This window comes from Typopeltis vanoorti, chromosome 22, assembly GCF_054136105.1.
Source record: "Typopeltis vanoorti isolate ZY-2024b chromosome 22, IOZ_Tvanoo_1.0, whole genome shotgun sequence".
In the NCBI taxonomy this organism is placed as follows: domain Eukaryota; kingdom Metazoa; phylum Arthropoda; class Arachnida; order Uropygi; family Thelyphonidae; genus Typopeltis; species Typopeltis vanoorti.
In genome coordinates, this window is record NC_143570.1 from 73,899,329 (window position 1) to 73,925,893 (window position 26,565).

A 26,565-nucleotide genomic window follows, 5' to 3' on the forward strand; every position below is an offset into this window, starting at 1 on the left:
AATGCAAGAGGCAGCTATAAACAGAGTTTAAAGTATTGTGGATAGATAACTAACATGTATAAGTTGCTGTTTTAATGTTGAATGCTGAACAGAATGAACAGCAATGCAGAAAAAAACACACTACTTGTAGAAATAATGTAGTAATTCTCCACTTCACCAGGCCACATCTGAACCACTGTGCCCAGATAGGGTTACCTAGGTTCCATAGAGATGGGACAGTAGTCAAAATCATTCAGCATTAAATGTTCAATATAGTATCTGGTTCTGGAATTTTGCACATATGGAAAAATTGAAGGAATGCTGTCTTAAAGTTTGAGAAAGAGATGGAGTTATGATATGAATAGAATCATCTAACTTGGTAAGGAAATGAATGAATAAATGAGTATTTAGGCTTATGTGCTGGTTTAATTAGATTTAATGGAATAAAGACAGCACAGAGAAATAATTAATCTATTGGAGTTTAGGTGTTGTTGATTATTCATAATTGTGCTTCACAATATAAACAACATTAGGGATGAAAAAATGATTAATTTATTAATGTTACTAATATTCCACTGATTTTCTAATTTACATTTTCAGCATGCATATTATATTATAACTGTGGCAAGGACTCTGGTACAGTAAAGCATTAGAAACAATTCAATTTGTAGCTGACACAGAAGTAATGTCCTAACAAGATACAATGTACATACTGTTAACCGTAAAGTTAATTTGGAAAAGTCAAACTATCTGGTCTCAGAAAGGCCTTCTCCCTGATCTTTGCAATATTCGGCATCAAATGGCAATTACTGCCATTTGATGCTGAATGATTTTGACTACCATCCATCTCTGTGGAACCTAGATAACCATGAACACAATGGTTTAGATGTGGTCTTATAAGGCTTTTTGGAATGGAGAATTAGTGTGTTAGTTCCACAAGTTAGCAGTGTTTTCTTCACATTGCAGTTCATTCTCTTCAGCTTTCCAGATTAGTAAATTCAATAAAGTAATTCATTTTTTCATCTCTTGGTGTTGATACTCTGTAGCACTATTATGAATAATCGAATGGATTATGACCCTACTAGTTCTTAGTTCTTCTAAAAGAAGAATTTTTTCTTCTATTACTAAAAGTTCTAAAAGAAGAAAAAAATTAAAATGTTTAATTTCGGCCTCCTGAGGTAATTGAAAAGCTGAAACCTTTTAGTTCCTGGCCCCCCCTACCAATATACGGATTGCCTTAAATTCATAAACTCAATAATCTCTCGATCTCATAGTGGATGCTACTGACTACTTCCCTCTTTTAAGCTAGGTGCAATAAAGTAACTTATTAGCTAAATCTTTAACCACACTTACTGCTCATACTTCATTTAATATAAAATTACACTTATTTCAAATATTTAATCCAAAATTTGGTGGTAAATGATGATGTTTGTTATCTTGGTAACTTCGATTCAAAAGTGAGATATTGGTAAAAATCTCCCTTTCTGACACTTTATTGAAAAATGCTTCCCCCTGACAATATTCATCTTTTCAATTTTGCCATCTATATTGATTACTTGACTTGATAAGACACCATATATAAACAGATAAAGGGTACAATTATGGGCTTCCCCCCCCCCCCAATTTTTATTGTATATGGAACATTTTGAAAAACATGCTCTTGATACTACCACTCTCAAACACTCTGTGTGGCTAAGGTACAATGATGATGTGTTTTCTATGTGGCCACATGGCTCAGGCACATTAGAACCTCCATTGATTTCACTTAAGTGAAATCAATGGAGGTTCTAATGTGCCTGAGAAATTTCTCAGGCAGGGCACATTAGAACCTCCTGAGAAATTTCTCAGGAGGTTCTAATGTGCCATAAGAAAGAAAGAGTGCCATCTTTCCAATTGGCACTCTTTCTTTGTGTTTACAGAAATCCCACATTGGTAGATACTTACATAAACTTTTCCATTATACAAGATGATATTATTAACACTCATGTCAACTGAGTGTCCAACCCCTGTTTCAGCAAGGTTTCCCTTATATAAAGGAGCGTTCCAGGCTGAACCCTCCTTTATTTGCCAGAACTTCCTGTCCAGTGTCTACAATGCCAAAAATCTTAGCAAAATACTTGCAGGTAACAGTAACGCTGTCACTATTCTCTATATCTCGGGCATTTCAGATAAAATAGCCAGCACTTTAAAGAAATGTAATCTGTGTACTGCTTTCAAACCTCATCTGAAGCTGGCTGCCCTTATCCTCTCTTCTAAGGATCCTCTCTCTGTTCTAAGTGTTTACAAGGTTCCCTGTTCTTGCAGATTATGATATTATGGTCAGACTGGGAGATCTGCTGACATATGCTTTGAAGAACACAAGAAATACATCCACCACCATAACTGTGATCAGTGAAGTTTAGCTGACCATGCCTTCAGTATCTTGCACAGAATCAAATAAAGAAAAAGAAAAAAGGCTGCTTCACTGCAACAAATGGAAACTTCAGATAATTTATTTAGAATCAGCAGCAGCTTTTTTTAAAAAAAACAACTTAATCTACATAAATATGTTATGTTAAACTTCCCAAGATTTGAGAAACTTTTATTCTTAGGCCTCTCACCCAACAGCTAAGGCTAGCCAACAGCACCCATAGTAGACACCCTTCATAACTTTAGGTTTCCAGTCTAACCTTTTTTCCATTTATTGTTTTCTATGTTTCTGTGCATGCTTGTACAATTTTATAATTGTATCTCTAGTGATGTCTCTGTGCTATATTCATTCTGTTAAACTTATGTTGTTAAGAGAATGTTATGTTACATTATATAGATACAAAACAGATTTTGCCGCTTACATATGACTAATGGAAATGAGCTTAAAGAGCATATCTGAAAGTTGAGTAACATGTTGGGTTTTTTAATTTTAAAATGAATAAATTCACTATTCAAAATGAACATTTTACTATACTAGGTAAACATCAAACATGACTGTTTTCAAACATCAAAAGTTACTGTAGTTCCAAAATTGCTTTAACTAAAAATAATTTTTTTCACTAATAAAAAAAGATGTTATATACAAATTTTCATTCTGTTACATTATATTTACTAATTTGTTATGCATTATGTTTTTCTTTTCTTTTTTTATTTTGAAGCTTCCGCAATGAGTCAAAATTATGGAAGTTACAACACACCTCCACCACCACCACTGCAGCAGAATGCAGGAATGATGGAGACACGATCAAGTTCAATGTTAACTGGATTCAATCAGTCATATGGTGGTTCTCAAACAGGACCTGGAATCATGGGTCCTAACACTATAAGAAATCAACAAGGACAGTATATGCCTCAGCCTGGCAGGTATGTCATAATAATAATGTGTTTGAAACATATATTTACATTATAATGTACAACATATTTTGGTTCTTCTGATGCAACTGATACTACACCTGCATGGCAACAAGTCAGTAATTCATCCAGTTTTTGAAATCTTGTGTGCACCGTTCATTGCTAAAGATTGTCATTTAACAGTGCAATATTTGTTTCATTGATCATGAAACAAATACTGAACCGTATTTGTTTCATTGATTATGTGAATTTCCTCAGGTCCTGCTTGCAACTTCACTGTGTCAGGGAAAGGGATGCTGGTGTTCTTCAGCAGAATGGGTGATGCTCATTAAGGTTGTATTCTCCTGAATGTCATCTTAAGTGTGAATAGTGTTTCACTATGCCTAGCTAAGCAACAACTGGTGGGAGCCTTTCTCTCTTTCCAGGATTTGTCTCTGTCACAGAGATATCGTATCAGAGATACAATATTAAAATTGCAATAACGCCTACAAAAACACACAATACAGTATTCCGGTCTAACTGAGAAGTTAAACCAGAATACTGGAGTTATTCCCACCTGTGTTACATTTAAAATAAAATTTCACTTAACTAAGATTGTAAGGGCAGTTAGAAGAAGGGCTATGGCACTTTATGTTCTCTAATGTCAGAAGTTATTTACATTAGTGAGACGACAGATGATGGTATAATTAGTGTTCGAGAGGTTTATTATTTTCACTGAGTATAGAGAATAGGATGGAGGAAAAGTATTATTGATAGTAGATCAGCAGTAGGTCATTGAAGATAAAGTAGAGGCCAACAGGACAAAATAAATAGTTAGTTGCTGCTGTAGGCTAAGAGATGCAAATGATGATGTGTATGGTATGAATCAGCAAATAAGCTCAGTAGGGAGGGTTAGCAATTTATAGGAAACTTCAACTATAGTAATTCTCATGGAAAGGCTTAGACGTTGGTTATGCATTTTCACTATATAATTTAAGGAAATTACAACGTACTAGGATATACATAAAAATAAATTTTAATATACTTCAATATTTCGGCATTTTCAAGAACTTAAGTACAAGACACGTGCACGCAGGCACAACAAAACAGTAAGTGAGGAAGAAGTAGGAAGCTGTTATTTCTCCTAAAGTCCTGATGGTGCCCTCTAGCAGGCAGTGTTGGTATTCTTGGGAGATTTGGCTGAAGGTCTTCTGATGTAGGTTTCCCAAATTTGAGGCAGTCTCATGCAGCCAAATTTGTTGAGGTTTGGATCGTTTCTTAGGGCTGAAGCTAATTCCATGAAAAGCCTTTCATATTTGTATTTGCTATGGTGTATTATCCTGGCTTTCTTCCACTGTATTCTATGGCAGGTATCCAGCGCATGGTCAGCAAGATCAGAGTGGCTGTATTGGTGAAAACGTATGTAGTCCTTGTGTTCTGAAATTCTGATATTTGCTGTCCTGCCTGTTTGGCCAAAATAGGACAGCTTACAGCTGCAAGGGACCTGGTATACACCAGGTAGGTGGGGGGGGGGGTCTTTAGTAGAGCGGAGAAAGGATGCCAATTTTTTATATGGTCTGTAACAAGAAGTTAAGTTATGTTTTTTTAGGATTTTTGTGATTTTTTCCGAGGTGCCTCGGATATAGGGTATGGTGATGGATTTAGAGTAATCCTTGTTGTGAGGGGGGTGGGGGGGTGTTGTGGTTTACTGATTTCAATATTTTTTTGGGGGGATAGCCATTAGCTGAGAAAGTGTTGAGAATGTAGTTTAGTTCTGTTGTTAGGGCATTGTCATTTGAGCAGATAAGTTTATCCCTGTTGTGTAGTGTCTTAATGACTCCATATTGTTGTGAGGAGGGGTGGTGGGATTGTTGGCGAATATATCTGCCTGTATGGGTGGGTTTTCAATATACTGAGAAAACCAAGGTTCCATCAGGTTGGTGGGTGACTAGTGTGTCTAAGAAGGGAATGCAGTTGTTTTTTTCCTCTTCCAGGGTGAATTTGATTCTGGGGTGTTGGTTGTTTAATTGTGTTAAGAAGGAGAGGAGTGCATCGGAGCCATGTGGCCAAATAGCGAACACATCATCTACATAGCGAAGCCAAATGGTTGGTTTTTGTGGTGCAGAGTTTAAGGCTTTCTCTTCAAAAATCTCCATATAAAAGTTGTCCAAGGGTGGGGAGAGTGAAGAACCCATGGCTGTCCCCTCTATTTGTAGAATTTTCCTTGCCAAACAAAATAGCCTTAGTTCATTGTGAACAGAAATAAGGCTGTGATATCGGGAGGAAATTTAGCTTAGATTAGTTCTAAGGATTCTTTGAGTGGGACATTTGTGAATAGGGAGGAGACATCAAAACTTACCATTATGTCAGTGTGTTTGAGTGTAAGGTTTTGGATGCTGCCGTTGAAGTGGGCTGAGTTTTTTTTATGTATGAAGGTGTGTTGCCACTATACTGGCAACACACCTTCATACATAAATATGTGTTGCCAGTATAGTGTGAGAGAGCACACTGGATACACTCACTGCTCTGTGAGAGAAAAATCAAACTCTCACCCCTTTCTTTGCACACAAACTTAAATTCCATGGATGCCCTCTTGTTCTCTTCCCACCTTCCAAGACCTTTTTAGAGGTTTATTAAACCTCTTTTCTTTGAGGCTTATATGGTGATCAGAATACATTTTGGAAAATTATGGAGACAACTATCGTGTTTGAGTAAAACTTTAGTTTAATACAAACCAAAATCCACACTCGATGTTTCAACCTTTATATCAAGGTCATCTTCTGGAGTATATATACTATATACAGAGAAAAATGCTGCACTACAATCTACATGGTTTGCTAAAGTTACTGACCAACCGTTACAACAATTATAGGCCTGACCTCTGGTGGAAAAAAAAAAACCTTGTTACATCAATGCTAGAGTCTTATTATTATCTATTAGTTGTAATATTACATTGGACTGAGGAGCAACAAGTCTATATATATATATAAATTCCGACCAGTTAGTATGCAATGGTTTTCAATACTAGCTGAAGGTTGCCTAGAGTCCTTGTATGCTAGATACCAGGGCCAGTGTGAGAGTATCTGATGCCCCTAGGCAAAGAAAATTTAGGCACCCCTATACATTGTCTCTATGCAGTAATTAGTGCGTCATTTTTTTCGATACCCAAATTCAATTAGTGCTCCTATATCTTAAAAATAAATGTTACAGATTTAAAAATTTTCTGTCTATACATTTTTATGGCTAACTATTTTAAAAAATCACTCACCAGAATGAAATAATTTAGTTACTGATTTAAAACATTTTAAAAAATTATTTTTAATGGCATACCAGGGTTTCCCAAACTGTGTTCTGCGAGAAGTTACCGGAATTTGACATTTTAGTTTTCTAAGCATTTTTTATGAATAAATATTTTATAGTAGAAATATTCTGAGGAGAATAATATTCGAGAATATGTCAAAAAGCTCGGACCCAGAACGCCTAATAACATTTGTGTATCGTTAATTTTCACACATTGAAACCTTTCAACATTTGGGAAAGAGAATACCGCTGTTTATGATCGGTCATAAAAATTGCCTTCAAGTCGATTACAACAAATGGTGGTGTATAATATTTTTCGTACAAGCGAAGTTTTTAAGCAACAATGCAGAGGCTGACCATGATGAATAGAGAAGCAGTAAAATTTCCAGAAGAGTAGAAGAGGCAATAGGGCCATACCATCGGTTGTATGAAAAAAAAGAAACAAAATGCCCACCAGACTACATTAGCTCAATTCTTTGTTAAGGAGTAGAATAATAAAATTTATATTCTGAATATGTTTTATTGTCTTTCAGCTTCATGGTTTTACTTTAACTAGGCCCTGAGACATACGTTAATTATTTTATAAAAAAAATTAAGGTTTATAAAATAAATTTCAGGAAGAATTATAATTTTTTCCATAGGTTATTATATTCGATTAGTGGATTTTCGATTAATGTGCCTGTTTTAAAAAACTCATTAGGCACACTAATCAAGGGATTGCTCTTGATTAGTGCGTCATACTCACATAAGCACACGTACACCTACACAAGGGGATATTTATAAAAATAATATCATTATGAACATTTGTGTATGAAATTTATATATAAATGTTTATATATAAAATTTATTAATCAAAACCAATACATTTGTATACATATATGATTACTCCTAATATCTGTATAGCAAGAAAATTATTACATCTTAAATACAAAAATTATGAAAATTAATCTTTCAGGCTTTTGCTTTGGCAAAGTTTTGAATTAATTCATCTATATTGATTGTAGATGCAATTTCGTGCTCTATAGATATTATTGTTAGACCAGTGAGTTGTTCCTGAGCCATCGTAGAGCGAGTGCAAGTTTTAATTTCGAGAAACTCCTTTCTGAACTTGCTACCGATACTGGCAATGTCGAAAAAATTCTCAGAGGAATAAACACATTTGGAACACTAGTTATCATTTTTGTATGTATGACAGAACATCTAATGAGGAACTATTTGCTGAAATTCGGCTTGCTATTATTTGTAATTCACTACATAAATCTGTTCCGTCAATATCTCTAGAATTATCATGTGTTAAATAATTTTCCAATATCAAACATTTTTTAAGCAGTTCTGCTGAAGTAATTTTTTGAAATAATTATATATTTAAAAGAAAACCAAACTTTTCATTAATTGTAGACGTGCTTGAATTTTTCATCAACAGATGCAATTGCAGTATCAATAATTGAAAAATAAAAATCTACCTTTAATTTTTGTTTAAAATCTGTTATGAATTCATCCTCTGCTTCATACACAAATTGTTTCTTTTTTTTCTAAGTCTAACTGTTTCTTGTTCAAAATTAGGCGTTACACCTAAGACCCCAGCAATTTTTTTCGCATCTGTTAACATCTTTTCAAATTCATCCTCATTTCGATTTTCATTAAGAAATTCTTTGTATCATTAATACAATTTATGGCACCATTTATATCAAGGCTTGTATTCTGAAGTTGTTTACTTGTAAAGTTTATTTCAAAAAGCATAGTATACCACATTACTAAGAATGCGATAAATTTGAACTTAAAGTTTTAAGAAGACTACTTGCATTTAATTTCATGGTATTTCCACTTAATCCACATAAACTATCCTTTTGAGATATTTCTTGCAGTGCTTTGCAAACATTGGACAAATTATATCTTAGGCGCTTTAATGAGTCAATTTGACTCTCCCATCATGTATCACAGACTGGTTTCAGTGTAAAATTACTTGTGTCTTTTGAGATATTCCACCGATGAGTTGAACTGGAAAAATATACATATAGACGATGTACTGCGTCAAAAAATGCTGTGGCATCTAAAGTATTAGCAGTGCAATTCACCACTAAATTTAATGAATGTGAACTATAGGGTACATACATTGGTCTCGCTTTAATATTTGAAATTCATCGCTGCACACCTTTTACCTCACCTTTCATATTACTGGCGTTATCATATCCTTGACCTAGTAAATCTTGTATTGGTAATGAAAATTTGTCTCAAGTTCCTAGTATTTCATTTGATAAAAATTCTCCAGTGGTATTTTTTATTTCTATAAATCCCGAAAAAGTGTTCTTTTATAGAAACCGTGCTAGTAATCGTCTACGAATCGAAATACTACGCTCATTTGTTCCGTGTGACCAATGTCGGACGTACAGTCAATAATTATGGAAAAATATTTTGTGGCAACAGCAGATTCTAAAATTTTCTTTTTTATCGCAATGGCGAAGATGTTTATTATTTCATTTTGAATATCTTTTCCAAGATAATGCACATCTTTATCTTTTATTCTTCGAAGATGTTCATTCGTTATTAGATAAAACTTAGCTAGAAATTCGAAATTTCTAGCCAAGTTTCAAAGAATTTTTAAATTTTCCGTTTCCATGTGAAAACAATGTCTCATTTGTTCCTCGAAATGATAAATTTTGAATAGCTAATGTCTGAACTAAAGCAAAGAGTCGTTCTAATACTTGCACCCAATGTTTCTCCTCTTTTCTAATAACTAGCAAGTTCTCTTCATCAATGGTTTTCTTTTATTTGAATTTCTAATTCTTTCCACTTATGGTAATTTTCAACTTGTCTTTGACTTTTTTTTCATGTGCAGCTAAAATAGGAGAAGCATTTTTCCAGTCCTTCAATCCAGAATCAGTAAGGTTAATCCGCCATTGATCAAATAATAAACAGCAGAAGCAAAATGCAGAATCCGTGCATTTTGAATACAATAACCACAAACGCTGCATTGTCTCGCCGTTAAATAGTCTTCGAGTATAATGAGTCATTGAAAATCTTCTATTATTGTTCTTTCAGAAAATCAAAATTATGAATCTGTTGAGGTCCATGTTCAACTAATAGTTGACATAATTGATTGATATTGGAAAATTTTAGAGGACACCAAGTTGCTGGATCATTATAATTTAAATTTGTAAAATCAAATCCTTTTATGATGATTGGATCTGTAGAACAACCAGCTTCAGAATCAACAATACTCATATGGTCTGTAGATTTCTTCTTCGATGTTTTAATCTAGTTTTTGGTATCTGTAAATTCTCCTCCAATTCATTAATCGAAACTATAGACAAATAATCTTGAAGATTTTCTTCTTGTATGCAATTACGATCTTCTTGGCAAAGATATTTTAAAAATGCACCTTCTTGTTTTTTCAATCTTTCTTCCTTTTCCGCTTTACATTCGCAATATTGAAAACCCGATTTCTTTTTATCCACTTTCAAAATCCAGTAACTGAAATATTTATAAATAAAAATAAACTTAATTATAAAAAAATATGGACTTTAAACTATTCAGGAATTCACAAATAAATGTTTATACATTTACTTAATGAAGTATTTATCAATTATATATAATACATTTAAGTTATAACTTATCTATCATATATTTATAATCTAATAATTCAACAATATCGTTTTCTATGAACATAATTGACAAATTTCTCAAATGCATCTGACTTAAAAAATTGTGTAAATATTTTTAACACGTTTAAGTACAGAGAATGAGCGTTCACCACTAGCATTACAAACAGGCAGTGTCCAGGGCCGCATTTATACTTTTGGAGGCCTGAGGTGCAACATCATTATGAGGTCTCAAAAATAAGCTCTTTTTTTAGTTTGTCAACATTTCCATAATAACTCATTTTAATAACACAATACAACATTGGTATACATATATTTGCATTTTAAAAAAAGTATAAAAATAAATCAGTTCAAATTTAAATAAAAAAAATCAATAACTAAAAGTTTTTTTTTCTAGCTTTGGTTTTAGTAAATATATCTATAATGTCATCATAATTAATCGAGTCCATTATATCTGATTCAGTGCATAATAACAACAGGTCACTTGTTTTATTGTGGTGCACGTTGCTTCTTAAATAATTTTTTATTCATTTCAACACTGCAAATTATCATAGCTGCTACAAAAATTCTGAATACTGAAAAAATATTAAAAGGTATGGTAATAATTTAGTATAAGGATAAAAGTTTTTTTTAAAAAAAAAAAAAAAAAAGAAAAGAATATAAATGCAATCAATTTAAGCTTGCTAATTAATGTAAAAATAGGAACTTCATCAACTGTAAAGTTCAGATATTCTCACTAAAAATAAAAATTCGAATTTACGGTAATAAAAATTGTAGCAAAAATCATTATATTTATGGAATTACAACATGGATCTGAATATAAATATAAAACGTTTCAGTTTGCAGTAACATGCACAGTATGCCTCCCTGGTTGACTGAATGGTAACGTATCTGCTTTCCAACCACCCAACTTTAGGTGAAAGGTAAATTTTGTTGCCTAGTGCGAGACCACCTTACTTACTGGATACCTGTGATTCACATAAAAAGCATATAATATATATATATATATATATATATATATATATATACAGGATTAATTCAGTTCCAACTTTATCGCACAATTATTAAGATTTATTCAACTCCAGATTTGATTTTTTTTTTAAGTTGCAGTAATAAGCATAATTCCAGCTTTAGTTAAAATGTAGAGGCAATCAATAGTAATGATAACTTGCTATGCTCACTAACATACTAACATCCACTTTTTACTCGACGTTATCAATTTAATTTATAAATAATAATAAACTTGAAAATCAAATGCTCTGTTTATGTGATATAGAAACTGCTCTTACCCACTAATTAATACAAATAGCAGCAGCACACAAAAAAACCTCTGTTGTCTCAGGAACATGTTTCAAAATGATCGCAAGTTCAATACTCAGCGATCTATTCTTTCCTAACAGGATTCTGGGAAATCACAGGGTGAAATATTCTTAAGAACGTTATGGATTAAACTGACCATATCTTTAATCTCTGGATTAAACTGCTAAGTCAGTGATTGGTCAACACAAGTCAAACATTTACTAAGAGAAAATTTCCAGATAAGGAGATTAGAATTTAGTAATATTGATAAGAACAATAGTCCAGGTAGTTCAGAAGCAAAAACCATCTGTGACAAAATGAAACTAGTTTATTTAATTAAAAACACAAAAATACAACCAATTTATTAAATATATCTTTATATAGCTCATAATTAAAAGGACTCTAATAATAGATTTCTACAGATATGTCTCATCTTTTTTTGGTATTATCAAAATTATCAAGTTATTCTGAAGCATTATGAATTTTGCTATTTTATTACTATGCCGCTAATATTCTTCAAATGCAGCACTTTTTATAACAAAACTGGCTAAGTTATGTGGAATATATCTGTTTGCAAATATACTCAAAATTCCTTTGACCTAATAAAAATGTGAAATGCTGATGAAACTTCATCAGCATTCTATCTATTAAACTGCAATTACCCGCCCCCCCTCCTGCCGTTAATGGATTATTGTCTTTATGTGCACTGTATTACTTGGAATTTCTTTACTGTCCTGTGATATTTGATCCTTTTTTGCTGCACAATTTATTTATTGCGTCTCTTCCCAAATAAAAACGAATTTCACATGTGCGAAAATAAATAATCAAAACGTTTGTTTACATTGGAAATATGTCAAATATTTATATTTTTTAAATAACATTTATTGAAATAAATATGACATTTCGCTTCCTTTCTTCGCAGAATAAAATTATATGGGTCGCACATTTCCATTTTAGGAATGATTTTTTTTTTTTTAATGAACAACAAATGATGCCAAACTGCATTACTCGGGGTTTACGATTGTGAGTCTTTTTAATATCAAAAATTTATATCCAATGGTATTTTATCAGAGATTCTTCGCCTTTGTCTTTTGCTTAAAACTGCAATAGTACAATTACTTTGGAAAAATAACGAATTCAAACAAAAAAAAAGTGCACATATGTTATTTAGTAGTATTTTGTGTGTGTGTGTGGTGATAATTTTGGGAGGGGGAGTTAGCCATAAAGGCGAATTAATTCTGTTTTGAAAATTTTGGAAATAAAATTTCATTTTGACGCATGCACCTACACATGTTTTGAAGGATAAAGTGTAGAGAAAATATCACTACTTCAAAACTGCTGCATATTAGCCGAAAATATGTACATAACAGTTGACTTCATAACTGCCGTTTATTTTGACTTGTAGGGTGATTGGGGGAAACCAAGAAAGTTGAAATGCAAAAAAAAACCCTACAGATTATGTTTATAAAAATTATGCATTACATGATATGATTCAAGATTTACATTAAATTTACATTATGCATTACATGATTCTCTGTAAAGCAAAATTTAAAAGTGCAAACCTTCACCCAATCTGTGAACCAACCTTCGAGCTAAGATTATGAATAAAAATTAAATAAAATATATAAAATAAAATAAAATAAATAAAATAGAATAAAAAGAAAACTTAATTTGGAACAGATGGAGGCTGTATTCATTTTTAGATTTGGATTTTCATGAATTTATAAAATAATTGTTTCACAAAAATAATTATCTTCAATCAAGTTCTGGGAGAATTTTAAAATGTATTAGTGATTAAAATAATTAGCCAAAAAATTGATAGCGACATTGATCTTCCATAGTGATACAATATGAGGTGAAGAAAGTATGAAAGGATTTCTTATTTTGCACTGGCATTAAAAACTATAATTATATGATAAAAACAAGCAGCAAAATGAATATAACTCATAGATATTTAGTCTGATATAACTTAGATTCCAGTTACCGAGCAAACGGCAAGCAACTGCGATTCTTGCTGTAGGCAGCTGAACGTAGCTACTATGTATGCCAAGTAATCTAGTTAAGTGTTCTTTTCAACGTAAAGGATTATTGCCCCTTCTAATGGACATGACGGTCAAACTACACTTCTTATCTATGTTCTTTCAGCAGGTGGACAGAATATTATCCAGGTTTGCTGGACGTGTATATATGTCCAGCAAAGAAATGGTACACTTACATACATGAATTTTATGGAATACAGGAGTTCCTGTTAGTTTTATGTAGCAAAATCTGGCACCCCTAGACGATTGCCTAGATTCACCTGATGATAAAACCGGCCCTGTTAGATACTAATTCTTGGAATTTTCATGCCACCATTACTCTTGATATTTAGGCTGGTTTATCAGAAGTTCGCAGGCTTCCTTAAATTTTCTTTCATACAAGGTTTCTGTGTGGTGTAAAGAGGGGGTACTTTTCCAGTCAATTTGATGTAAGGTGTTGAGAGCGTGATCTGAGAGGCCTGCTTCACCAAAATTGTTATACATAAGGCACATTAAATATAACAATTTTGGTGTTATATTTAATATCCCTCCATATCCCTATATGTAAGAAAGAACAGGGATTGTACGTCCAGTTTCACCAATGTATGGTAAGGTACAGGTGCAGTGGATGCAATAGACTCCAGGATGTGCTAATGGGAGGAGAGGATCCTTGGAGGAGTTGAATATGTTTTGTAGGTGGTTTAAAGGTGGCATTGAGATTATAATGGTGTAGGATTCTGTTGATTTTTTCTGACAACCCTTTAATGTATGGGATGGCTATAGTTTTACTGTAATCTAGATTCTTTTTTGATGATGTTTTATGAAGAACTTTATTAATAGTATTTTTGTTATAGCCATTATTTATAAAAGCGTAGCTGATGATTTTTAGTTCTTGTTTAAGAGCTTACTGGTTAGAGCAAATTGTTATAACTCTGTTTTTAAGGGTGATAATGACTCCATGTTTTTTTGTGATGGGTGGTGGTATGAATTAGCATGTATATATTGGCCAGTGTGTGTGGGGGTGCAGTAGACCATGAAGGATAGACTGCCCAAAGGAAGACGTGTGACCAGTGTATCCAGGAATGGGAGCGAGTTCTGATTTTCAATTTCGATAGTAAATTGTATGTGTTCATGTTGTTTGTTCAGGTGGCTAAGGAATGTGTTTAATGTTTGTCACCCATGTGGCCAGATAATGAACACATCGTCAACGTATCTAAGCCACACTGTAGGTTTTAGGGTGAAGGAATCAAGAGCACTTTGCTCAAAAGCCTCCATATAGAAGTTAGCAATTGGGGGGGGGGGGGGTGAGCCCATGACCATACCTTCTTTTTTGTAGATAAAATTTATTTTGCCACATGAAGTAACCAGAACGTAGTATGTGAACAAAGAGGGCTGTAATGTCAGATGGAAATTTGTTCCGTAGGAGAAGAATTGTGTCATTGATTGGGACATTTATAAAAAGGGCAGAAATGTCGAAACCGACTAATAGATCATCTTTGTTGAGTGTTATGTTTTTAATTTTGTTTATAAAGTGTTGTGCCTTCTTTATGTAGGAGGGGAAATGACCTACCAACTCCTTGAGCGTTGACACTAATTTCTTGGCTAGGTGGTTATTAGGGATAGCTATTCCTTCCACAATCGGTCGAAGCAGCACGTTTTGTTTGTACTTTCGTGACACCATATATTCTGGGAGCGCAGGCGTAATGGGGTATAAATTTTTTAACCGTGTCTGATGACCAAGAAGTGATGGAATTAAGTAATTTCTTGGTTTTTTTCTTTATTCTGTTAGTTGGGTTATAGTTTACCAGCTGATAGGTGCTGTTATTGGAGAGTAGTTGATTCATCTGATGAATGGATGTTGACCTGTCATGGACGACAGTGGCATTGCCTTTATCCAATTTTGTTATAATTGTCTTGATTAGCTTTCAATGACTTGATTGCTGCTAGTTCCATTTTTGTAAGATTGCTATGCTTGGTTTCTTATTATTCGGGACATTGCTGGTTTCTAATCGTATTTTATCGCTATATTAGTGGGTAGGGACCTGATGCCTCTTTCTATGTGGTATATAAAATCCAATTTATTAACACTTTTAGGTGCTATTGCGAAGTTAAGGCCTTTATCAAGTAGTGAAAGTTGGCCATTATTTAAGGTGTGGCTTGATAAGTTGATCACATGACTCTTGCTTGCCGGTGGTTGGTCGCTCCTTGTCTCACTTGTTTGTTGCTCACTGTTGGAGCTGTTTATCGGAGAGGAGATCTCCTGATTGGTTGGATTCGTATGATTGGCGGTCACAATTCGGCAATGTTTCAAAATGTGAAATTTGGCCTTAAGTTTTTCTTTATTATTTTCTAGAATATATTTAGCCGAATTGGCAGTAATTCTTTCAAGCACACATAGAATATCTGGATTTATATAACTCGATAGTTCAGATTGCACTTTTGAACACTTGATTTTGAGTTATTGCTAGATTTTTGCGGGCTGTTTGGATTTGTTCTCTAAGTATTGCTTTCTCTGTGTGATCATAGATCCGAAGTACTTTAGCTGACGTAAATTTCTTTTTCAGCTTGATGCAGTTGGGAATAAGATTACTGTCTCTGCATTTCTTTAAAAAGGCCAGCCGATTGATCATAAGGGAAATGCGTATCTTTAGCTTAACGTACCGATTGCAACGCTTGTATCATCTTCATGGATGATGAGGACCTTTCTTTGAGGCCTAAACGGTGATCAGAATACATTTTGGAAAATTATGGAGACAACTACCGTGTTTGAGTAAAACTTTTATTATCTATTGGTTGTAACATTACATTGGGCTGAGGAGCAAGAAGTCTATATATATATATATATATATTAACAACATGATTATATATATATAAATTTTATGTTATTAAATATTTTATTTTTATTTTATTTTATTAAAAATAATAAAAAATATTAAATTTTATATATAAATAATCTCAACGCCACCTTTAAACCACCTACAAAACTTAAAAACATATTCAACTCCTCTAAGGATCCTCTCCTCCCATTAGCGCATCCTGGAGTCTATTGCATCCACTGCACCTGTAACTTACCATACATTGGTGAAACGGGACGTACAATCCCTATATGTAAGAAAGTACACAGACACATTAAATATAACATTTTTGGTATTTAACAATTTAATAACATATTCAACTCCTCCAAGGATCCTCTCCTCCCATTAGCACATCCTGAAGTCTATTGCATCTACTGCACCTATAACTTACCATACATTGGTGAAACTGGACGTACAATCCCTATACGTAAGAAAGTACACATAAGACACATTAAATATAACAATTTTGGTGAAGCAGGCCTCTCAGATCACGCTCTCAACACCTTACACCAAATTGACTGGAAAAGTACCCACTCTTTACACCATACAAAAACCTGGTATGAAAGAAAATTTAAGGAAGCCTGCGAACTTCTGATAAACCAGCCAAATATCAACAATAATGGTGGCATGAAAATTCCAAGAATCTGGATGGCACATATTCAGCCTACTTAATATTTAGTATCTAGCATACTTCAAAACTCTAGGCAACCTTCATCTAGTATTGAAAACCATTCCATACTAACTGGTCGGAATTTATATATATAATCATGTTGTTAATATATATATATATATATATATATATATATATATAGACTTATTGTTCCTCAGCCCAGTGTAATGTTACAACCAATAGATAATAATAATGACTCTAGCGTTCATGTAGTAAAGGGTTTTTTTTTTTTTTTTTTCACCAAAGGTCAGGCCAATAATTGTTGTAACGGTTAGGTAACTTTAGCAAACGATGTAGATTGTAGTGCAGCTTATTTCTCTGTATATAGTATATATGCTCCAGAAGATGATATTGATATAAAGGTCGAAATGTCGAGTGTGGATTTTGGTTTATATTAAACTAAAGTTTTACTCAAACATGGTAGTTGTCTCCATGATTTTCCAAAATGTATTTATAAACCTCTATCACATCATTCCTCTTTCTCCTCTTTACTAGTGTCTGCAGTTCACATATGCTCAATCTGTTCTCATAGCCTGCATTCCATAATCTTGATATCATCTTTGTTGTTCTTTTCTGCAGCCCTTTCACACCTTCTTTATTTCCTTGGAACCGAAGAGACCAAATCTGTGCACCATAGTCCAGGTGCAGTTGTATCAAAACCTTGTAGGGATGCAAAATGAATTCCTTATCCTTTCATGGCATTGTATGTTCCAACATCACAGTTATCCTCTGAGTTGCATTTGCAGTTTTTTGCAACGTGAACTTTCAACTTCACATTCTTATCTGCCATAACTCCAAAATCCCTAACTTCACCAGGTTCTTGTACTATAATCCTATTGATATAATATGCTTTTAGAAATCTCATCACACCAAAATGCATGAATTTTCACTTACTAACATTGAAATTGAACTGATAGCATTATCGTTTGCCCACTTGTCCAACTTATTCAAATCATTCCGGAAGTGCTGTATATCAGTAGCATCCTGATTGCTGTACCTATTTTCACATCATCAGCAAACAACTGAACATCTGGTAGGTCTTTTCTATATCATTAATGTATAGATCGAACAAAAGTAGTCCAAGGACCTGTCTCTCAGCTACCCACTTATCCAGGTCAATAGTTTATATACCAATCCTATATACTTCAGTTCATGAAACAGTCTTTTATGTGGAATTCTATCAGATGCGTTACCAAAATCCGCCAGTATCATAGTATATCTGTTCACTTTATCCAAGTCAGCCATAACATTATTATTAAATATGAGCAAATTGGTAAAACATTGACCTCCTTTAGTAAACTAATGCTGTTCTTTGCAAAGTAGAGCTTGCCTGTCAACCCATTTCTGTAGGCAATTCCTTACCAGTTTCTCTAAAATCTTCACCACCACTCCAGACATACTGTTAGACATATCATATTTTGCCCTATCCTTGTGTAAGAGATCTGTCATGCATTCTTTTGATTCCTATGGAGTCTTTCCTGAGCTGAGACTCAAGTAATACAAACACATGAAGTGCCAAGCCAGTTTGACTGAACATTCCTTTAGTGTACATGCTGATTTCCCATCTGTCCCATATTGTCGACGTCTTATCCAGATTATGTGCAACAGCTCTTGAACATCATTCTCATGCACCTCGATTTGTTCATCCAGTGTAGTGGTGACACTGACCATATTATATATGTTATAAATACAGTACCTGGTTGATATATCTTAGCAGAGTGAGCAATCATTATTCAAATAATCTCATCAGCTTCTAACAAAGGTACTGTCTGCATTTACTAAAGTTATTCTTCCACATTTATTCTTTTCTTTTATTTGAAGCATAATGATAAAATCCTTTGAGGTGGCCCTTAACCTGCACAGTCAATTCATTTTCTTAGTTTGATTTAGCTTTCTGTACAAAACTGGTCACTCTTATTCCCACAATATTCCTTCCAGATCATCTTATGGCTCTCTTGCTTAATAAGGTTGTATATCTCACCCCATCCTATTTGTTTTTTGTACTCTAGAGCTGCATTCAGCTACGGTTCATTTACACTTATTTTCTACATTATTTACACTTAATCTGCATTATTTAAGTAGTAATAAATACTATATATTACTATTAAACTGGAACTTTATATAGGCTTTATTAGTTGACCAGAGATTTTTGTAAAATATATACAAGAATTGTCTACAAGTTTCACCAGCATTTCTGTCTGGCTTCTTCAAGACATGTAACGGTACATGGAACTAATGTTTGCTAGTAAAAAAGAAGAATGGAGTAACACAGTCAAATAAATTAAAACAGTGCATAACATCATAAGCATGGAACATGGTGTATCAGTCATTGTTTATTGAGTGCGTTATATAGTTTTTGGCGAAATGAAACTCCTTAAGTCTTTCAATGTCAGAGTTGCTCTCAAATCTGTCAAGACAATACGCCATGTTTTAAGATCACCAAAGGTGATCTTGAAACATGGCGATAATGCTTTCTTCAAATACGGCATTGTATACAACATTACATGTTCCTATGGATTAAATTACATAGGGCAAACGTCGAGAAGCCTGTAAATTCGAATAAAAGAACATGTAGGAGACATGAACAACAACAGAACATATACTTCAGGATTAGTCCATCACTTCTTGATTTCTAACCGTACCATCAATTGGGATAAAAGCTCCATGCCCTATATAGAATAGGATTTTCAATGTAGAAACTTCAAAGAAGCTGCCGTTATACTCCACTCTGGAGAAAATCTAAACAGAAATCATGGAATGATTATGAAAGACATTTGGAAAAGCCTAATAAGTTCACTCAGCTTACCAGAATTTCATTTTGCCAAAAACTATATAAGGCACTCAATAAACAAGGACTGATACACCACGTTCCATGCTTATGGTGTTACGCGGCGTTTTAATATATTTGACTGTGTTACTCCATTCTTCTTTTTTACTAGCAAACGTTAGATCCATGTACCGTTACACATCTCCTGAAGAAGCCAGACAGAAATGCTGGGTGAACTTGTAGACAATTGTTGTACATATTTTACAAAAATTTCTGGTCAACTAATAAAGCTAATATAAAGTTCCAGTTTAATATTTAAGAAGTGACCAAATACAATGCAGAGACTATATATCATCAACATCATCATCAAATTCCTGCCATGTACCTTCAAAGGGTTTACAGGATATGATAGTACTACATGAAAAATTTATATCATTACTAACTTCCTATCTACGATTTTCCTCAAAATCAATCTGTTACTTGTCAAAACTCCAACATTAGCAGATCTTATATTTCTATCATCTAAGACACTTTGTACCATATCAATCCACCTATATCTTGGTCTTCCTCTGGGTCGTTTTCCTTCCAACCTGGCAGAGAACACTTGTTTTGCTAATCTTTCCTCACCCATTCTGTTTAAGTGACCATATCACCTGAGATTAGCTCTGCTAACACATTCCTGGATACTGACAATGTCAAGTTTTTTCCTAATATCCTTGTTTTTAATGTGATATTGCCATTGATGCGATCTGTTCACGCCTCTAATCTTTCTCAGGACTCTCGTATCTGCGGTCTCTAGTCTTGGATCAAGTGTTTTACTTCTGACCCAGCTCTCAGATTCATAAGTTAAAACTGGTTTGAAAACTGTCTTGTATACAGCTAATTTAGTGTTCCGACTAATTTCTCTCTTATTCCTTATGAATTTATTCAGTTGTCTTCCTACTATACCAGCTTTGTTGATTCTGTTGTCTATTTCCATATTTAATTTACCATCTTCACTAAAAATGGTGCCTAAGTAGCTGAAATGTTTTACTTGTTCCACAGGTTCTCCGTTCAGAATGCAGTTGACATTTTCAACGATTATGCCTATTTTCATTGTCTTTGTCTTTTTATTGCTGACCTTCATACCATATCTATTAAAACAATTATTCAGTGTAGTCAGGGAATCTTGCAGACTTCTAGCGGATTTATTTAGAAGTTTGTTTTATTTATTTATATAACCGTCTGCATAAAGCAAAGAGCTGACATTAACATCTCCAATTTTGATATCATGTTTAATACCACTTTCCTTCATCATGTGATCCATATAGATAATGAATAACAGAGGGGATAATGTATATCCTTGTCTCGCACCAGATTTAACATTAAACCATCTTCCTGTACTGCCTTCAATTCTAACTGCTGATTTACAACTCAAATAAAGACTAAGTATTGCTTGATATAATGCCCAATTGACACCATATAACTGTAGTGTTGAATAGCTTCTCTCTTGTCACCTTGTCATATGCCTTTTCCAGATCTACAAAACTTAAATTCAGATCTTTGTTATATTCCCATGATTTATCAACTATTAGTCATAAAGTGAAGATCTGATCCTGACAGCCTCTGGCCTGAAACCAGCTTGTTCTTCACCAAGCTTTTCTTCCACAATTCTTCTCAACCGTTTCTCAAGTATATTGGCATAAATCTTGCCTGGAACACTAAGAAGGGAAATACCTCTGTGATTCTCACATTCAGTTTTATTTCCCTTTTTATATATGGGTACTATGAGAGCTCTACTCCGATCATTAGGAATTTGTCCCTCTGTCCAGGCTTTCTGAACTATGCAGTGCAGCCACTGTAAGACTTTTATACCACCATACTTCAGCATTTCTGGTCAAATATCGTCTACTCCTGCTGCCTTTCCACATTTCAAGCCTTTGATGGCTTTTTCTACTTCACGTATGGATATGTATTTCTGACTGTATGTCTGTTGAGTGTTTTTTACACTGTGCTTTCACTGCTTGTTTCGTTTAACAATTTTTCGAAGTAATTACTCCATACTTCAAAAATATCTTTTTCTCCCGTTTTCATGTCACCTTTATCATCTGTAAAACAGCACTTTACAGCACTTTTTCCTCTATTTCTAAGCTTCTTCAACAACCTCCAGAATATTTTGCTACGTTCTTGATATTTATTTTCAATGTTCTTGCCAAAGTCCTCCCATGACGTTTGTTTAGCTAGTTTTACACAGTGTTTAGCTTTCTTACGTTTGTCTCTGTATTCTCTAAGAGCACAGGCTGACTTACTTGCCAAGAATTTTTGATATGCTTTCTTCTTTTCCTTCATGGCATCTTTACCTTCCTGTGTCCACCATGGAGTTCTGATTTTTCTATCCTTGCAGACAACCTCACCACATGCCTCTCTGGCTGAATCAATCAGAGTTTTCTTCAAGGTTTGGTTCCTGTTCTCAAACTCTTTCATTTCTTCTTCAATAATCTTTTTGTATTTTAGTCTACAGTTCACATCTGAGAGCTAGTCAACTTTTATTCTCTTTAAAACTTTCTTGCATGTTATTCTTTTCAATATGAAATTCAATTTTATACTGCTCAAGACTAAATAGTGATCACTTCCAATTTCAAATCCTCTGTACACTCTGGTGTCCTGCTCCAGGGAGAAAACATCACTATCAACAATAACATAGTCAATGAGACTTTTCCTATTCCTAGCCTCTTCTCTCCATGTGAATTTGTGCACATTGTAACATGGTGTTAGTAATAACCAGTCCATGTCTTGAGCAGAAATCCAACAGGTATTTGTTATTATTATTAGCTTTACTCTTTTCTCCAAATTTTCCCAAACATATTTTTGTATGTCTGACAATCATTTCCTACTCTGCTATTTAGATCCCCAACAAGGACCAACTTTTCCTTTTTTTTTATTATTATTATTATTATTTCGGGTGACTCCAGGAGTCCTTAGACTCATTGAGGGAGGCCCTAAACATCATGTCCATACAACTATGCGATTACATTCTCACAGTATCTATCATACCTTGCCTTGAACTTGTTCACCGTCATAGCACCCACAACAGACTCTGGCAGCTTATTCTACTCATTTACCACTCTAAAAGTAAAGAACCCAGCTCTAACACCCCTGCTAACCACACTCTTGCCCAGCTTCCATAGGTGTCCCCTAGTTCTCCCACCACCAGTCCTGATCTCAAAAATATCCTCTGAATTAATCCTATAGAATCCCTTTAGCAATTTGAATGTCTCAATCATATCTCCCCTTTTCCGCCTATCAACTAGTTTCTGCAACCTACAAATCTTCAACCTGTTCTCATATGGTTCATTCCATAGACCCTTTATCATCTTAGTCACTCGCCTCTGGATCCTCTCCGCCTCCTCCCCATCAAGAAGGAACTGAGGTGACCAAATCTGGGCACAGTAGTCGAGATAAGGTCTTATCAAGGCTCGGTACAGAGGTACAGTAACTTGCTTGTCTCTGCTTGTCAAGGTATTTTTCAACAACTAAGTGAGTTGATGAGCTGATTTAGCTACTTTTGCAATGTGCCCCCTAAACTTCATCTCCCTATCCACCAACACTCCCAAGTCCCTGGCCTCATCAATCTCTTGGAGAACAGTTCCACCAATGTGGTATACTGCTGCTAATCTTTTCACCCCAAAATGCATAACCTTACATTTTGTCACATTAAATTGACATCCATTCTCCTTAGCCCAGAACTCCAATCTGTCTAAGTCATCCTGCAAGACTTTGACTTCTTCTGCATTCACTATTGCCCTACCCAACTTTGCATCATCAGCGAACAAATGAATTGTTCCACTTAGATCCTTCCCTATTTCGTTAATGAACAAATTAAACAGCAGTGGTCCAAGAACAGAACCCTGCGGCACACCACTAGTCACAGGCCGTCTTTTGGACTCTACTCCTGAATAAACTACTCTTTGATATCTCTCCATCAACCAACCACCTATCCATCTCACCAACCCTATATCCATTCCCATATGTTGTAGTTTACGGATTAGTATTCCATGTGGTATCCTGTCAAACGCCTTTGCCAGGTCCAGCAGTATCACTGTAAACCCATTTCCCTTATCCAGTTCAGCCGTCACCTTGTTATAAAACTTGAGCAAGTTACTGAAGCATGATCTACCCTTCACAAAGCCATGCTGTGCCCTGTAAAGTATCTCATTTTCATCAATCCATTCCTGTATTTTTCCCTTGACTACTTTCTCCAAGACCTTGACAACGACTCCTGATATGCTGATCGGTTGGTAATTTGCAACCGTAGTCTTGGATCCTCCTTTATGCAGTGAAACTATTTTCCCCTCTTTCCACACCTTCGGGACTAAACCAGACCTGAGACTCAGATTAAACAACATGGTCACGGGCACTGATAATTCCTTAGCCGCTTCACGCAAGACCCGTGCCAGTATACCATCCAATCCCACAGATGTGTTCACATTAAGGTTCTGTAATAGACTAGTCACCTCCACTTCATTCATCACTATTCCCATATAAACTAATGGTTCCTTCATTTTTTTAATGTCACCACCTGGATGATATGCTTTTGCAAAGTGCACGCTCAGTAACTCCACTATATCGACTGATTCAGTGACCTCCTTACCATCGTCATTCCTTAAAATCATTTTGCCGTGTACAGTTTTTTTCTTGCTTGCAGCATATTGAAAGAACTGTTTGGATTCTCTTTTGCTTGCATAGCTAGTTTCCTTTCATAATCCGCTTTTGCTTTTTTTACAACACTCGTTACCTTTCTGGCCTGCACTTTATACCGTTCGTGTGCCTGCAGGTCACCCCTTTCTTTAAATTCCCTCCACAGTTGTTTCTTTTTTTGCAGCTCAAGCTTAATGGTGTTATTCATCCATTTAACCCCTACTTGTTTTACTATTCGGACCCTAGGTATACAATCAGCCATAACCTCCTGTAAATGCTCCTTGACCACTTCCCATGCTCTATCGACGTCCAGCCCTTGCAGTTGTACATGCCATGGCACTGATCCAAGCAATCTCCTAAGCTTGTCATACTTGCCAGTACGGTAATTCCACATATACCCTGTCTTAATCGAAAATTTCACACCTTTAGCCACCTCCCAGGTCAAGACATTATGATCACTCTCACCAATAGGTGGCAACATGGTCATATTCATTACAGTCAAATTCTCAGATGCTATTACCAGGTCAAGCACTCTCACACCCCTAGTATTTTCAATTACATGCTGTCTCAGATAGTTATCCCTTAATAATTGAATAAAATCCTTTTCCTTCCTCACATGTGTCCTCTCCTCCTTCCAATCAGTGTTACCATAGTTGAAATCCCCCATAATAATTACCCTCCTTCCACTCATTTCATCAATTTCCCTATGCATACTATCTCCACCATCTATTCCATCACCTGGTCTATAACAGCACCCAACTGTATATGTTATTCTGCCAGTCTCAATCTCACACCAAATAGCCTCAAATGAGCTCCTTTCACTATCCTGTGATACAACTTCAATTCTCCTTGGCTGCAGTTCATCAGCTATTATCAATAATACCCCTCCCCCCATTTTATTTTCTCTGTCCCTCCTAAACACACTATAACCTACGCATTCTATCCCACTAACTATATCATCTTCCATCAGCCATGTTTCACTAATGCCAATAACCTGTGGCCAGGAAGAGCCAATCAAGGCCAAAAATTCTTCCTTCTTGTTCCTAATACTCCTGGCATTAGTATACATGAAATGCAGTGATCCCTTAATCCCACCCCTATATTGATGCGTTATTCTAAATGACCCATTCCCATTTTTTGTCCTTAGTGCTGGCTCGGGTACATTATATACATTCTTACACTCATCTGTCTCACTGATGTCTGCATATCCATTCCCCCCCCCTCCTTGGTAGTGCTAGTTTCCATGGTTTTGCACATCCATTTTCACTTCATTCAACAACACTCTTTCCAGTCTCCGCACACCAAGTCCATTCAAATGCAGGCCATCCATCTTGTATAAGTCCTTTCGCCCTTCAAACTCATTCCACACCACACCGTCTGCATAACCTGCGCATAATGTCATTTGCGATTATGGCCCTCCTTCTAAACTCCTCTCTGTCACAGTGCGGCAACAGACTAACCATTCTAACTCTGTCACTCTTTTCTTTCACTACCTTTAACAATACTTTCAAGTCCTCTCTCATAAAAAATTTATCACCTTTCAATTCATTTGTACCCGCCACAATTATTAATTCTTTCACCCTCTGTTTTTGCACTCTAATACTCTCACTTACATCCTTAAATTTCGCACCCGGTAAGTACGATTTAGTTACACTGCCATCTATCACCCCTCTTAATAACGAGTTACCATACAACACTCTTTCCTTCATTTCAGAAACTCTCCCATTCTTACGCTGTTTATTTACGTTAGCCGAATCACTCTGGAAAGAGTTTTGCAGGTGCTCTAATTGCCGCTGCGCATTTTGTATCACTGTGCGCAACCTAGCGATCTCACTTCCTACAAATAATTCCTCATTATTTTTATCATTTAAACCATTTTCTCTCTCTGTATGGTTGCTTTCACTCTTTCTTAGATCATCACTCTCATTGCCATCTTGTACATCGCAATTCCCTATCAAGCCACTATTTTCACTCGCAATTCTGGCCTTCTTCAACCATAACTATCTCACAACCGGACACATACTTCAACTCCTCACTTTGCTTACACTTTCTGCACATTCTCCCACCACTATCACTTTCAATCCAAATTCCAGCCTCATTC

At 35.0% G+C, this 26,565-nt stretch overlaps 1 protein-coding gene across 1 annotated transcript in view; it reads left to right on the top strand.

Moving 5' to 3' along the window:
- Window positions 1–26,565, top strand: part of kto (mediator complex subunit kohtalo) — a 693,083-nt gene that overhangs the window by 661,762 nt on the left and 4,756 nt on the right. Inside the window, exon 40 of the mRNA XM_090412482.1 lies at window positions 3,108–3,312. Coding sequence (XP_090268608.1) covers window positions 3,108–3,312 — 205 coding nt within the window. The remainder of the gene's footprint in view (window positions 1–3,107; window positions 3,313–26,565) is intronic.